This window comes from Lycorma delicatula, chromosome 9, assembly GCF_047948215.1.
Source record: "Lycorma delicatula isolate Av1 chromosome 9, ASM4794821v1, whole genome shotgun sequence".
In the NCBI taxonomy this organism is placed as follows: domain Eukaryota; kingdom Metazoa; phylum Arthropoda; class Insecta; order Hemiptera; family Fulgoridae; genus Lycorma; species Lycorma delicatula.
Window position 1 is genome coordinate 62264585 of NC_134463.1, and position 17435 is coordinate 62282019.

Here is a 17435-nt window from a genome sequence, read left to right on the forward strand (position 1 = left end):
TTATTAAATCTAAGAAATATTACAAGCAATAACTTAACAGAGGTAATTTAACCTGTTGTAATAAATAATTATTTCTAATCGAAAGCGGGCAGACCATGTATGGTGGAATAGTAATAAAAATGTGTTATTACATTACCGTAATTACAATACATTGAGAATGATGCAAGTCAAAAATGTGTAACAATCAATTAATCTAGTTACCATTTAATGAAGATTAATAAAAAGGCAATTATTATTGCTTATCATTTTTATTACAGAAGTGATTTCCCTATTCATCATTCTTGTCCTAACCATACTTTCGATTTGTGTTTGTAACTTTCTTATGTTTTTCATAAGATGGTAATTTTATCAAAACAAAATAATATTAATGAAATAAACATTTTATATTTATAAATAAAAAATAATCTATTTCTTATTCTTTTACTGCATTAATTAATAATCATATTCTACATTTAGAATTATTTTCTTTTATTTAAAAATCAAGTTAATATACAATAAATAATAATAATCAGTAAAATAAAGCGTTAAAGGAACTTTACAACATTACATAACTTAAAATAAAAATAAAACTAACATAAAATGAATTATTATAAATAAAATTTGAAAAAACATATCAGTATATGTTTAATAAAATCAAACAAAAATTTAATTAAAAAAAAAATATATATATATATATATATATATATATATATATTCATCAATAATATTGATAACTGACCATTTTATATATAATTATCTTAAAGCCAGAATAACAAGGCAATATGATTTATTTTTATTTTTTAATGCATTAATTTGTTCTATTATTACTATTTATCCTACAATAGATGTATGTTATATATTTATTTAGTCTGATTTTTATTACTTATTATTATACATTTATTTTTTTTTTAAATATTAAACATGATTACTAAACTCAATTTTTTTCTTCATGAGTGGATCATGTTTTCTTCGCTGCCAATGTTTTATTCTTTCTATAAGAGGTAATACCACCAACAATGCACCAGATAATGCTATAAATATTCCTGCTAAATAGAACGATAAATTGTAGCTACCAGTCAAATCCCATAACCATCCTGTAAATAAAATAAGTACAAGAAGATTATACTTTTTTTCTTACAACATTCAAATCATAAAGTACTATTTAATTTTTTTGTTTATTTATTCATTCATTTAGTAACAACAAGGTTCAGATCTATGTCTAACTACAATTAAATTCTTTATTTTTTAGTGATTGAGAAATTATTTTTTTTACTGTATGAAAAATACTAAGGCTTACCCAGAATCCCAAGCCTAAGATTTAAACCTAAATATTGCTACTGCGCCTGCTAGCATGAATTGGATATTTGTGTTAAAAGATAGTCATGGTGCAAATAAATCATTAACTCACATCTGTGAATACTTATTAAAAGTAATGGCCAAAAACCAACTAGTCTATAACAAATAAAACCTCAAAGTTTAAGAAAATTTAATGGCAATACAGAAGTGTAAATCATGAAAATAAACTTCGTTTATTTTAGAAAAAATTAAAAGTAAGCTGCAGTTTAGAATTACATGATAGTAAAGATTATTATTTTTTTTAAAAAAAAAGATTGAGATCAACTATTTTGATAAAAAGAAAAACCAAACCTAAATGGTTCATAGAAACTGAAAAAGATCTCAGGAATTTAGGAATCGCAATAAATAAATAGAAGATAAGAGACAAATGGAGAAAGTTAATTCATTAAAGAAGGTTTCCAGAAAAGGAAAAACAACCTAAACCTGAAAAAATGGATGGAAAAATGTAAATAACAAAAAAATAGAATGAGGATATTTTGGGAAAAAGAAGAAATCAAAAATGATGTAAACATGATTGTTAGATGGTCTGAACATTAAAAAAGATGAAAATGCTTACTGCAGTGTTTAAAAAAGTTAAGTATACACAGGGGTTGTTCAATAATTATAGAGGCAAATGACTATGGAAAAATTATTATTTATTCAATGACAATGAAACTAATACTACTTTTCAACATAATCTCCCTGGCTACATTTGTGTACTTGTCCCATCTTTCTGTGAGCTTTCTTATTATAGTAGTAAAGAACTTTTTACCTCAGTGTCCAAGCCATTTTTGTACCTCACTGTTGACCTGTTCATTGTTGAACTTGGTGCCATGTATAAACTCATTTAGAGGTCCAAAAAAAAATTTGATGGTGCAAGATCAGGATTATAAAGTGGATATGACATGTCCCAACCTAACTTCTGAATAGCTTTCTGAGTCTTTTGAGTGATATGATGGTGAGCATTATCATGCAGAAGTATTATGCCGTTTTAGAGAGAGAATAAGGACATTTTAAACAATAAAAATTTTCTACAATTTAAATTATTTGTACATACAAAGGTCGTTGTACAATTAGATAAATTATTGTTGAAAAATTATTATTTATTCAATAACAATGAAACCAATGCTACTTTTCATTGAAATGTAAGCTACACTTAGGCATTTGTCCCATCTTTCTGCGAGTTTTGTTATTCCAGTAATAAAGAATTGTTCTTTTTTGTCTGAGACATTCTTGACCTGCTGATTACTGCTGAACTTGGCGCCACATAAAAACAATCTGAGAGGACCAAACAAAAATAAGTCTGATGGTGTGAGAAAGGAACCATATGTTAGATGTAGCAACACTTCCCGACCTGACTTTTCAGTAGCTTTCTGTGATTTTTGAGTGGTATGGAGTCAAACTTTTCCTTCTTGTTGCGGATTTTATAACATATCACAATAGTATTCATCATTGATTGAAATGATTGAAACAGTGAATTTTGGCAAGTTTTATACCTTCAGAAAATAAAAATTTTATCACAGCACACTTTTCTCTCACAGTAACATTTCAAGCCATCAAAATTTTGAAATAAAAGTGATTATAATAATAGAAATTCTCAATTAACAGCTGATATTTCATATATCAGGGATGCCAACTTGCATATCAGACAGTTTTAGTTTAGTCTATTAAATAGCCTTTTTGCTGTTGCCATTTGTCTCTTTAATTATTTAATGAGCCTTGTGCTATTAAATCTACATTTATCTATTTATTTCTATTAACTAAGCCATTTTTTGTTATGAAACATGGAAAAAATCTGTGCCAATCGAGTGCCATAATCTAAAATCAACTCTGGTGGGAGGCAGGTGTAACAAATAACCTGTAGTCTAAAAAAAACTACCCCACTCAAATAATGCAAAATAACATCACTTAAAAGTAATTCATAAGCTTAAGAGGGCAAAATACCCTAATAATTCAAATTTTAAATGATGATTAAAGATGATAGGACCAAATGTTGTGATTTAACTTTAACAAATTTTTTATAAAAAGCATAAAATATTCTCTATATCTATTTACTGATATTGTTGAATATATACTGTCGACCATGCCAATGCAAATTAATTACAAATTGAATGGAAAATAGGATTACATATTTAAATGAGGAAAACAAATATTTTTTTTACATATTTTTGCAAAGATAAACATAAAGAAAACAATATTAAAACAATCCAGTGAAAACAATTTAACAGTAAAATTAAAAAATCATTATGCGTGACTGGTTCATCAAAACAGAACATTTAGGAAAAAAATATTCCTTAAACCATTTTGTTGATATATAGCTTAATGTTAATGAATGCTATTTAATCCATACCCATTCTGCCATGTCTTAAGGTTCTGAACAAACTTTGTACATTGTAAAGGCCTAAAGATTGTATACCAATTAAAGGATGAGCATAAAAAATCTGAATCCAGCTCATACTTTTCTGTGTTTTTTAAAACTTACTACTCAACACTTTAAAACTTACCAATCAACCATTTTGACAATTAGCTAAACAGATAAGAAAAAAATTTTTTTTGTTTATCAATCTTTAAAAAATTTTGAAACTCAGGAATTTGTTAGTTATTTAAAAAAAATGCTTTTGCCAAATACTTATAAAATAAATTGAAAAATAAAATTTAAATTTGAAAGTGTGCTTAAAAATGTGAATTTGGATATTTATAAACTACAGACATATTTTTAGTTTACCATTATTATGTTTTATTGCATTAATTCATATGTTTATTATGTCACTTCATGTAAATTTTTTATATATATATATATATATATATATATTTGATATATCTACATGCAAAAGAGGGGGCAACACCTTTCTACAAGAATTATGAAAGCCTCAGTTATGACAGTATAGAGAGAATAATACACTTGCTCTCTTAAACTATCTACTTCATGTCTAGCCACAATCAATTGGATAGCATTGTCATCAGATAATTTTGATGAAAATACAGATTACTCTGTAATTTAATCAAGTTAATGAATCATTTAAGTTAATTAAAGTATAGTTAAAGCATCAATTAAGTTAATGAATAAATTTCATCTCTCATTAACGTGTACATGAAAATAATGCTTATTAATGATTGGCTAAAAAAAAAATTAATCTATTTTATTATCCATTGAACAGTCAGAAAAGGAGTTGTATTTACAATACCCAATGATACCATATACAAATATGGTAGCAAATTACATCTAACACTGATTTACACATCTTTGTAATATGCATTCTGCTCTTACCTGTAATATAACCTTTTATGCAAGACAAATTTTAGAATCATTCTTCAAGAACTATATCGTTTATTTTCATATTCATACTGATATTACGGCAAATAGTATCAGTCATGTATTTATCACTAAATCAGTAATAAAAAATAAATAACACACATCAGCAACTCATTATGAAAAATTACAGACTGTTATAAATTATCAGTGATTAACTATGAAGATGTACTAAACTTTGATATGATTTATAATTCTAATATAAACAGTTATATTATTATGTATCATCGATATACAAAAGTTTATTGATATACCTAAGTTAAGAGCCATAACTGCATTGGTTAAAAGCAACCTGATAAAGCCAATTCCATCAATAACCAGTATCCTATGCCAGGATTAAATATTATAAAAAGTTATGAAAAAAGTTGCTTCCCGTTAATATTACTCACCCTTCCACTTACGTAATTGTAAATATTTTATTTTTATTTTGGAAAGGATTTGATGTATGGCTTTAACCAATATAAGCACTTCTCACTACACAAAAAGCCCAGTACTTATTGAGTAGCAACTGAGCAGAAATCAGAGTCCATCAGGTCATTCCTACTCTACCAGATCACAATATAGATGCACTGGCTGTACAGATCTCAGCATCCTTAACATGGACTTAGAAGGGTCTCATAAATATACAGAATCAAAAATGGGAATAAGGATCTAGAATAAGAAAGACAAGACTAGTGAAAATGAATAATCCTATTCACAAAGGAACTGCTGCATGAGATTATGAAGTGAACAAGCTGACACAACGCACATACATTAGGGTATGGTACTCAAGCTCTTCCAAGCAATAAGAGCCAAACTTACCCCATAACACAAACATCCAGACACTTTTATTTAGGTTATGAATGATATTACAAATAAAAAAAATTGCGTGTGAACTACCCTTAAAACAAACTGCAAACAAGGTCGCTTTTCATTCAGAAATTAAATAACCATTGAAGAGTAGACACAGGATGATATGGGTTCCTAAAGGAACAACCTTGCCATCCTCAAAATTCAGAGATACGTAAAAGTACCCACATGAATTGTAATTCTGGTTAACTGTCATCCACCAACACTCACTGGAGATTATATTAACTACCTCCCATTAATTATTAACATTAACTATACAGTATTAAGGTATCTCAATAAAAAAAAAAATTGTTTTTATTTCATATTTACCAGCTAATGGAGGTCCAACAAGATTTGCAACACCTTGTACAAGGAGTAACAAACCATATGCGTTTGTAAATTTTTCAAGAGTTATTAATTCCACAAGTATTATTGATGTTAAAGAATAATTAGCAGCAATGAATAATCCAAATGCACCAGAAACAAAACCAAGAGCTTCAAAACTCCATAATAATGGTATCAATGCTACAAAAGCACCACACAGAATCATAGAACCAGCATATACCATACCAGCATTGACCCACTCTCTATCACCAGCCCATCCTAAAACAATCTATAAAAAAAAAATCCATTTATTAATTAAAAATATTGTGTAATTATTTTAATTAGGTAATTTTAACAATAAAAAAATACTTTATTACAATATTTCTATTAAAAATATAATAAATTTATATAGATATATTAAAAAAAAATCATTAACTGTTAACAAAAAAGAAATAATAATTATAGTTAAAATGTAAAATTAAAGTTCAAGATTTAAATTTTAGATTATAGTTTTCAGCATTCTCTATTTCTAAATTTATACATTCATCACCAATATAAATACGTAGACTAAACAGAGAATGGTCAACAATTTTTGTAATTTATAACAGAATCAACCACATGGAATAACAATAATGTAATAGAAGTATAGCCCAATCCTCTGACTAGAGTACAAGATATTGGCCAGATAAATGTCCAATTTATCCAAAAATGTTGTATAGCCTATTAAAATACAGAAAATCATTTAAAATCACTAATGTACTATTAATAATAAACTCCAACTTTACTTATGATTAATTCTGAAGAAAATGAGCCTATAATACAGTTACTACAGTTCTCTAACTTCTTTGAATACTTAGATGAGCGAGTTTATTGTGCTGTTCCACATGGGAGATCATGTGGTATACTGTTTTAGGACAAAAAAGGAATTTTACTTGTTGACTTATTGTCTTAAGGCTGCATAAACAGTAGTGAGTGATGTCTACTGTGTAACTCTGAAAAAATTTGTAATATTAATATTATGATTTCAGTTATGCTACACAAGTATTCTAATTTGAAAGATAAAATGGATAAAATTATAAGTCAAAAAATGATGATGTAGAAGTAAGCAAGCTAAACACTACACAACTGGTTGTCAAATGCTCAGTCAATTTTTTTGTGAAGCAGAAAATTAACTAAAAATTGAATTGGACACATATACTACTTCAAAGATTGGTGAAATTTATCATGTTAGTTGATATGGATAAATAATTTATCTGATGGTACATGGTATGGTATGTTAATGTCAAAATAACATTATAAAACCATAATAAGAACAATATCTCAGTAACCATCACTAATTAACAACATTACAGTGCAAAAATTTTGAAAGAACTGATGAAAAAGAATTCATTTTTAAAGTTAATTTTATCTAGTATAGAAGTATAAGAAATTACATAGTTTGAAGTAAAACAAAAGGAAGTATGTATATGTACTTTAATTCATCAAATTAAAACTCCAATACACTGTTTAGATGTTGAATATTTTTTACTTTTAGTCAAATTAATGGTCTGATGCTTTACTCAATTTATTTCCTTTTCTATTAATCTTTTATCATAATATATTTATTACAGCATACACCCGTGACTTTCCCTTACACTATTTACTCTCTATACAATAGAGAGTAATCTCTTGTTTTTACAATAATGTTATAACTTTTCTTGCATCAGTTATGTTTAATAGCTTGAATTACTGTAATTGAACTCTTAACATCATCAGCTGTATTGTACAGTAACTTCAGTATAATGCAAACTTACAACTCAATTTTTGTATTACCTATTGGTACTGTAACTATTCAGAGTAACTGATAATGGGAACAACAGCTTCAAATATCGGTAAAACTATAGCTCAGTTTTAACTGTACTAAATGATACACTTAGGTTGTTGGAGAACAATTAACACACTGTACATATTGTTGATTACACAGTTTTATGCACAATTTTATCAGTTACAATTCATGTATCAGTTTTATGTACAAACTGATCGACATGAACAAAAAGGACTTTCCTGTCCATCATCCACCAGAAATTAGACTTTCCTGTCCATCATGCACCAGAAATTATAGCACAATAACTGAAAGCCAGACTTCTTACTGTAATACACCTACTGCAGCCTGCCTCTCATTATTGTTATAATAAATAATCAACTTACCAATCTTTTTTTTTATATGGTATTTATTAAATAACTGCCAAGTATTTAAAATTTTTTTTAAATTTATCTCTGCTAGGCAGTTATATATGAATTAAAAATTATACTAATAAATTAAAACTTGAGTCAAAGTATATTCTAAATTGTTGGCCTGAGTCACAGGCCTAAATTGTTTGTATCGTTTAATACAAGCACAGCTCATGTACTTAATTAAATTCTATAATAAATATAGTGTTTACTTTCATTGATCAGCTTCAAAAACATTTTCATTGATCAATACTTATCCTGATCATCTAGTTTATAAATAAGCTTCCAGAAATATTAACCGTTAATGAAAATTACATGCACTAGTATATTTGAAGTTTATCCTTCTGTAACATTTTTATTTTATTCTAATCTTTTTTTTCATTTTGAAACCTTTTTTTGTAATTTGCAAATAAAATTAAAAGTTGACAAAAAGAATCATAACACTTTTCTATATTTTTTTAGTGGCATTTTCAAGAATATATAATTTTAAGTAAAGTTAAACAACTGTAGAATGAACATAACATCAAGAAACAGTGACCAATCAAGATAAATTTATGTCAACTAAACGCATAACATGATTAATGGTGTAACTTGAATCAGGTGTTTCAAGTGAAACACCTTCTTGAAGTGTGTAGCATTTAAACGTTAATTTTATTTTCTATTTAATATACTCTTTCCTTATCTATTTCTGTATAACTGTGTTTAATTCTTTAAATCAGGATGTGAATTTTTACCTTTAACAGAACTGTTAGTGAAATTTTTCTTTAACCTATAAGTACACACATGCTGCTACTGATTAAAAGACTTACATACAGTAAGTGTAGTTTCATTTTTATTTTATTTATTTTGTGTCCTAAGCACAAAATAACATGTTATATACACACACACACACACACACACACACACACAAAACCTTTTTTTTTTTTTTACAAAAAAGTAAAAAGTCCAAGATTTCAAGCCAAGAATGTGTTGAAGGGGTTCAGGTTTTGAAAATGTTAAAACAAAATCATTTAATGCTGATTTATTGTTTTCACATATGTTTAATGCAATATTATAAATGTAAGTATTTAAATACTTAACTCTTATTTCTTTCTTCATATTATTCTCTTTCATATAGACAGATGTAAAACAAAGAAAAGCAAACCACAATTTTTTTTTTTTTTTTTAATTAAGTGTTTGCACCTCATATATTAATTGTTAGGTTAATCTGTATTTAATTATTCATAACATAGAGGCTGTGCTGTGGTAAAGCCAACAGCATCACTACTAAATGGTTAAATCAGCTAAAAATATTTTTAGACTAACAGTACTTCATGCCAAGACTTTTCTGCCCGTTGTCGGTCAAATCAAGTAATATTTATAAAAGAAAAAGTATATACCTACCTCACCAAGCATATTTAGAATCCCAATAATACTAATAAGATATGAACCATCTTGTTCAGAAAAACCACGTTCACGAGCATTATCAGCCAAATACACATAAGGAACATCATACCATGTATATAAAAGAAAATTTGATATTGCAAATAACAGAAATCTGATATTACTAAAATGTGATAGATTCAACATATCTCCAAGCAGATAGAATAATTCCCATAAACCTGCATACCACTAAAAAAAAAATCAAAACAAAACGTATAATTCTAATGATTAAATAAAATCTAAAGATTTTACTATGATAATTTACATGTATACTCCATAAATGCATGTTCATATGGCATTTCAAAATTCAAAATGCTACTACATCTATAACTTACAGGTTGGGCCAACATTTATGACTGGGTTTTTATAAACATGAAAAATTAAAAAAAAAGTGAACCCAACAATGGCAAACATCACAGAACCGTCATGTTACAAACTGTGGCCATACTAGTAAAATCACAGTTGTAAACCAAGTTGCAAGGCTTATTCGATTCCTTTTTTTATTCTTAATAATTATGTTTACTGCCAATGTTTGTTTCTATACACTAAAAATTCTAATTTCCTTTTTAGAACATTTATACTATGTTGAAAAAATATTCCTTTCGCATATCTGAAAATTAATAAAAACTCAATATTTGTGATTATATTTACTGGCATGTATTTGTTAAATAATACTTTCTTTCTCAGTTTATTTTAATGTATTTCAAATGTAGTTTTGTTTATTTTATGTATAATCTGATGTTCTTATTAAAAGAGAAATGGAACAATACTAAGTGAAAATAAATAGAAAATGATTTGGTTTATTATAACCAGAAAAATTCAACTGTTTTCCTTATAAAACATTTCACTAACAAAAAACTTTTTACCTTTTCTTTATAATAACTTTTTATCAAGTAAAGTAAGTCTTATTTTTTTTTTACTTTAATCTAAATAAAATAATAATAATAATCTAATAATTTGTATCGATGGTGATGACATACATTTTTTTAATTATGTGTAAACCGAATGTCTATTTTGTACTATGAGAATATTGAAGAAGTGCTCCCAAAATGTTTACAGAATGTTATTTCAAATATACTTATGTATATCATGCCAAAATCCAAAATATTATCTTTAACTTGATGTACAAGATGTTTATAAAGGATAAAACTGATTTTCTAAGATTTTAAAAAACAGTTCCTGCAAAATTATCATATCATGATCAGCAATAGGGTTAAACTCAAAAATGTATTTCAATTATGATAATTAGGCAGAGTATTTATACTCGAATGCTGTGTCAATACTGTCCATCAGTATAATCTCTCATAGTAAGATAGTTTACTATGTATAGTTAGATTCTCTAATGTATGTGTGTCTTCTTGTCAATCTGAGTAGTCCCACCTAAGTGACCGTTCTGAAGACACAATGAATATTTTTTCTAAATCTTCAGAACTCATTTGAATCCCATCAAGTTTTTTCTTGATGTAAGATCACAGCTAGGTGTTGCAAGTTGGAGAATGGGATTTCAAAGAGGTCAATCAAATGGTCATTTTGTCCGACCCAAACTGAGGCCTGGAGGACCTCTGGCCAACTGACAGCTATACTACTGTCTAACAAGACACCAGTAATGGCTTGAACCATATCCCTGGTAAAAGATGATGTTTATAAGAAAACTAACCATGTCAAATTCTAAAATCAGCCATTGCAGCAATTTATGAGGCAGAAAAGTACAGTTACTATTCAAAAGCAGGCAACATAGTATAGAGCTTGTCTGTCCAGCTGTATCGCTATAAAGCACCAGAATTTCTTTTTAATATATGGCAAATCCCTATAATTTTAATAGAAGTTTAATTTTTTAAGCTTTTTCCCATCACAATCCTTTTTCCATCTTGTTAACTGAAATTATTAAACTAGATTTACAATTTAATAATGTTTTTAAAAGAAATGCAAAAATTGTTTTCTACGATTGCCGAGATCCAAAACAGCAACTTCTTGACCACCATACTAAAATTGACTGGTGAAAATTGGTCAAAATATTTTCTTAAATATATCTAAATAATAATTTGCTACATACAGTTTCTTAATAAAATTATGAAATGTCAAATTCACTATCAGGAAAACAAGATAAAAATAAGTGTTTTGAGGATAATTTTCACAATTTCTACAGGTTATCAACAAATAATATTAAATTCTCAATACTACCACAGAAAATAAGTAGGTTTACTATGGTACAAAATTTCTTTCTATTAAGTAGTTTGTAGCACACAGCTTCAACCAAATAAAATATTTTTCTTTTATACAGAGTACTATAACATAATAATCACGAGCCACAAAGAATTTTGGAAATATTTCTTTTGCCCTATTAGTAAAATAGATAGGAGAATTATAAAAATGAAAAACATACCTCAACTTTCTCTTTTGCAATAGTTGTCATTGAATTTCTATAAATATCAGGGCAAGATGATGCACGGAGTCGATATCGATTAATGTTTAACATCGCACCACGATAAGTAAGTGAATGTCTTTAAATAAAAATAAAATTTAATTAATAAACAGATTACAAAAAATCTAATAATGTACATTATCTTATAACTAGTTGAATAAAATTACACTTCTTTAACAAAGTTAGTACATGTTACTGTCAATAAAAAAAAGTCTTGAAATTGATTTAAAAATCTGATATGTTATAAACAAATTACATTTATTTAATCATCTTAAAATACTTTTTTATTTACATAAATACTCATCCCACTACTGAATCACAGCTTTCAGATATTTTTAAAATGTTTCAATACTCACTATTTAACTTCATCATTATCAATTAAAAAGCAATTTAAAAAGACCTACAATTTTTTTAAACAAATGGAAGTGTGTAAAAGAAAACCAAATCAGTAAGAGAGCTGGGACATTTATGAGATTAAATTGTTTTTTTCAATTATAATAATTACTGTAGTACAATCAGAAAAGATTATAATATATTTTACATGAAATCAACTGAAGTCATTAGTCACTAATAAATGTCAACCACATTCAGTGAAACTGCTCCTAACATTTTTTAATTCCAACAATTTATGAAAATCAACTTATCAAGTGTTCCTTATACCACTGGCAGTTCACCGTACTTTTTATCCTTCCACTGCCAGGATACTATCTTCGAGACATTCTAGGAGTGCAGAATCTTCAGGTTCTCAGGAATGAATTTTATTATTTAACCCAGGAACTTAATTTTTTTTTACTTTTGCAATAGAAAAAAAAACATGAAAAAAATTACTGCTGTTCAAATGTTTAATTTTTCAAACCAGAATGGATTAATCTTTCAACTAACGTACAGAAGCATTCATCTGTTTGCTGCTTCATCAAAAAACTTCACTGGTGGTACAAAAAACTCAGTCAATAAAAAAATCATCAGTAATCTTTGAGAATGGCCCTAAATATAGATTAACTGATCAGCCCTAAAATTCCAAGTATTGCCAAGTAATTGCAAGTAATTCAGTAATTTGTCCTTATTAACCTTTATACACTAAAAAAATGTTATATTAAAATCAGTAATGGTTTATTATTAATTTAATGATTTTCCTACAAGGCCATCAAAAGTTATCAACTAACACTGCTGGAAATAAACAGTGATCTTGGTAATAGTAGATTATGCAATTATTTATTGCTGGTATTTAAATATTACTGTGAAAGAAAAAATATATAAAAAAACTCAATTTCTAAATATATGAATAAGTTAATTTCATACATATTCAGAATTTTAGATTTAAATTTTTCATTTTTTTGTTAATTCATAGTGCCTCTTGACTTAATGCTAATTTTGAATTAATGTGATCATAAATTAAGTATACTATGACAATGTATTGTAGTTATGATATTTCAAACAATGTCTATTAATTGTGGAAAGTTTTATGATTAAAAGCTGGTCAAGTTATGTCTGAATGAGTTTAAATGGCAATCAATTTGATACATGTCAACAATAGTAGAAACAGTGAACCTTCATCTTCTTACCTCTTTATTCAATCACACTTATATCAAAAGAAACATAAAATAATTTAGCATTTACAGAAAAATGTGAATACATTGCTTTAAAAGATGCTGATCATTGTAGTAGTCTAAATGTTTCAGTCAGGTGATAAAAAATATGTTTGAATTATGACTACCAGTAAAAGCGAAAGCTAGAAATGTTAAAAAACCAAATCTATAACAGACCTGAAACAAGGCTATATAGTATTTCTGGCTATATAGTCGTAGTGCATAGCTACACAATATAATACTCATACATAAGGAGAATATGCTGAGTGAGCCAAATTTTTCATGTGAAAGTTTTTGTAGATCTTGAAATTTCATAATCCTTTTTAACAAAAATTTTGGAAGACAATATATATATACGTTGCCTTTTTTGCTTCTAACTGGATAGATCAATTTGGCTGAAATCTGGCATGACGATTTCTGTATGTGGATCATTTATACTATTTAATTTTAATTACAATTGGCGTAGTGGATTGGAAGATAGTCAGTCACAATCGTTCCCGTTTATAAAATTTTCCTCAGAGTAAAATAATTTTTTTTTTTTTATATAGTTCTTTACTTGCTTAATTACTTATTTTAATCTACCACTTAATTTTCTTTTTAAATAGTAGTAATCCATCACCAGACCTAGATAACTCTCTTGCAGGATATTTTTTTATACTGGAAACTGTAATAATTTATTTAACTGAACATTAATTGCACCATATCAAAGTTAAATCTTCAGATTCTCACTTTCTTAGCTGTAGAATCAATTTTCATCTACAACAGTTGATTCTTTCATGAGAACAGGCACCTTGATTTGTACAATTTTAATTTGCTGTCTAATTTCTAGGAACAAATTAACACATAGACCAAAGGATGTGTGTACATAAAAATCTGCTCAGAATATTTTTTCAAAGCTATTAATTATGCAGTTCCACTGTTGACTGTGTTGTTTATGTCACTCTAATAAACAATGTGGTTCGGAAACCCATTTAACATGATAAAATAATACACAGTTTATTTTGTGTTAGTTCATTTAAAACATTTGTTTATTTTAAATTAACCCTTTGTCTAATTTAGTGTATTTGTAAATTTTATACTGTTTGAGTGAGTTTAGCTTGTATTACAATGTGAAAAATTTATATTTGTAAATCCATGTTGGAAAAGATATAAATTTAATTACAAATATAAAGAATATACAAAGCAACACTCTCATTACTAAAATCAAACTTATTTTTCTCAGCCTTCACACCACTCTAAAATAGACAATAAAAATATGGAAAAGATTTTCTGGAAGTACATATCCTTTTACTCATGAAGCAACTCTATTTTTACATTTTGATTTATAGAAAGTTTAATTATGTTTCATTATCATCAATTAATTAAAATTATCTTTGTCTTACCTAACATAGAAACATTTATAGAATATAAAGTTTGAAAACTAAGTTAATAAAGTTAAATTAAACATTAAAATTCAACTCAACTGCATACAAAAAGTGTTTAACAGAAGTGATAAAAATATAAGTTTTACACAAACATGATGTTATATTTCAATTAACAACATAACTAATCAGAGCCCTTTTTAACTTAAACACAATTAGCATACCTATGCATACGAAGATCTTTTAAATATGCAGCGGTCGGTAGATGTTTTGATTTGTTTGATTTTTTCAGCCACATATTATTACTATTTCTTTGCTGAATACCATTATTTTGAGTAGATGTATTTTGATCAAGTGTACAAACATCATCCTGAGTTTCTTTATCAATTTGTTTATCAGATGTAGGACTGCTTAATGAATCTGCTGGAGCACTTTGCGATAAATGATCTTCTAATTGTGGAGGTAAAGGGGTGTTAACTACAAATCTTCCTAATAAATCAGTGCAATTATTTGAATTAATCTGAAAAAAAAACAAAGATTTATATTAAATAAACTTGTTCAAATCAATACTATATTTAAGTATGTTGCATTTGAATAGTTTTCCATTCAAACTTATAATACATTAAAAATAAACTGCAATAAATAAAACTCCTAGTAAATCTACTAGTAACAAATGAATTATACAACTCATTCATAAACAAATAATTTTTGTTAAGTATTTTTAATATAAATCTCATACACTTCAATTTTACTTTAAAAAAAGGAGCTAAAAAATTCAACAATGATTAAACATTTTGGTAACCAATATTTTCTGAGTTTAAACAATCACTGATTTTTTCAAAACACAAAGAAAAATATAACTTAAAAAAAATTTCCATTCATCAGCAAATATATAGATTTACTCTCGTTAAGTTCTTTTTGCTACAATTCATTTAAACTTATTTCATTTGAAAGTGAGATACAATCCTCCAGTGGACAGTTACACAGTTGTTAAAATATTAGTTTTTATTAACATCAAATATTTATACAGTTGTTAATTCAACAATCACCTGAAATTAGATTAGAGTATGATATTAGGTTAGAGTAAAAATCCCTTGATTATTCTTTAAATAAATTGTTTACCAAATAATTCAATAACAAAAACTGATTATTGTACACTGTAAGGTGAAAATTAATATTTTTAACCAGTACACAGGAGTTCACTAAACAGAATAGTTTAATTATTATTAACTTTTATTTTTACGACACACCAGAAATCTGAAATACACACCACAAATCTTGTGCATATTATGCATAAGTAAAAAAAAAGTTTTAAACAATCACTTTAAATTGAATACAATTCAAAAATTAATTTTATTTTTCTGTCAAATAATTAAATAAAAATATTTGTGTTAAATAAATATACAATTTTTATAAGAATTTGCTAAGAAAATCAAAAAATAATATGATTCTAAATTATAATTTTTAATTAATATTAAATATCAGATGTTTCACCAACTCTATTACATATACACATTTGTAAAAATGCCTATTAAATTACATACACACATTTTTAAAAGTACATAAAATTTTATTTCATTAATAACTTCTGAGTTTTTCAATTTTTTTTATTTTTTTATTATTATTATTTATTGTAAAAATCATTTTACAATCATAAATAAATAATTACTAATAAATTAATGTATTTAATTTTTTTTTAAATTTAAAAAATAAATTTAAAAAAAATAAAAAAGGAGATGAAGTCTGATTCGAACTAGTTTGCCTCCCCCTCTTAAGATCCAAATATTTCATTAATTAAAATTTCATTTGACTATAAGTCTAGAACCAATGCAAATAAGTACCACTTATTTATGATATATTACTGAAAAGCTCTCAATAAGGGCTTATTACTGCAGTTAAGAAAAAGTCCAAAATTTAAACCTTTTTTGGATCTTGGGCTTTTTTGGAGACTTTTGGTTCATTCGATTACAATCAAAAGGGAAGCCGCACAACTAGATGTTACAACAGTCCTAAATCCAAAATTTCAACATCATATGGTTAATTGTTTTTGATTTATTCGAGATGCACTTGTATGTACGCACAAACATTTAGACGTCACACTGAAACTAGTCAAAATTGATTCAGCAATGGTCAAAATGGATATTTCTGTTGATATCTGAAAACCAACATTTTTTGTAATCACAACACTTCCTTTACTTCGAACAAGGAAGTAAAAACATTGAAGATCCACTCAAGTGGTGTAACTTATATTATTCCTTCATAGGCAGTTAAAAAAATTAAAAAAAGAAAAAAATTCTTGCATGTATTCTATCTGCATGTGGCTAGTTTGATTTTCATATAAAAGCATAACATTTTGAAATACACAAAAACTTTTTTTTTGACCATTGATTGTTTTATTTATAATATTTTTCATTAATTACAATTTTTATAGTACTTAACAAATTAAAAAAAAAAATCTTACATACTTTCTACTTTACATATAAATAATTTATGTTAATCTGTACTAATTTATTTTTTCTTTAATGCTTATTTTTCTCAGTTTTTCCAGGGTTACATGAGCTAGATTTTACACGATCTTTATTGCTGAATGTTATCTTGCAATTGTATTAATTTCTAAGTTTTTATTTTACTTATCACTGACTGAATTATACACACAT

At 26.6% G+C, this 17435-nt stretch overlaps 1 protein-coding gene across 4 annotated transcripts in view; it reads right to left on the reverse strand.

The window, feature by feature from the left end:
- Positions 1-713: 713 nt before the first annotated feature.
- The window catches only part of LOC142329956 (monocarboxylate transporter 9-like), a 202052-nt gene continuing 185330 nt past the window's right edge, over positions 714-17435 (reverse strand). For all 4 annotated transcript variants that reach the window (XM_075374940.1, XM_075374941.1, XM_075374938.1 and 1 more), the window contains exons 5-9: positions 15003-15298; positions 11793-11910; positions 9371-9598; positions 5783-6065; positions 714-1073 (exon numbers count right to left, since the gene is read on the reverse strand). In XM_075374940.1, coding sequence (XP_075231055.1) covers positions 895-1073; positions 5783-6065; positions 9371-9598; positions 11793-11910; positions 15003-15298 — 1104 coding nt within the window. In that variant the 3' untranslated portion in view covers positions 714-894. The remainder of the gene's footprint in view (positions 1074-5782; positions 6066-9370; positions 9599-11792; positions 11911-15002; positions 15299-17435) is intronic.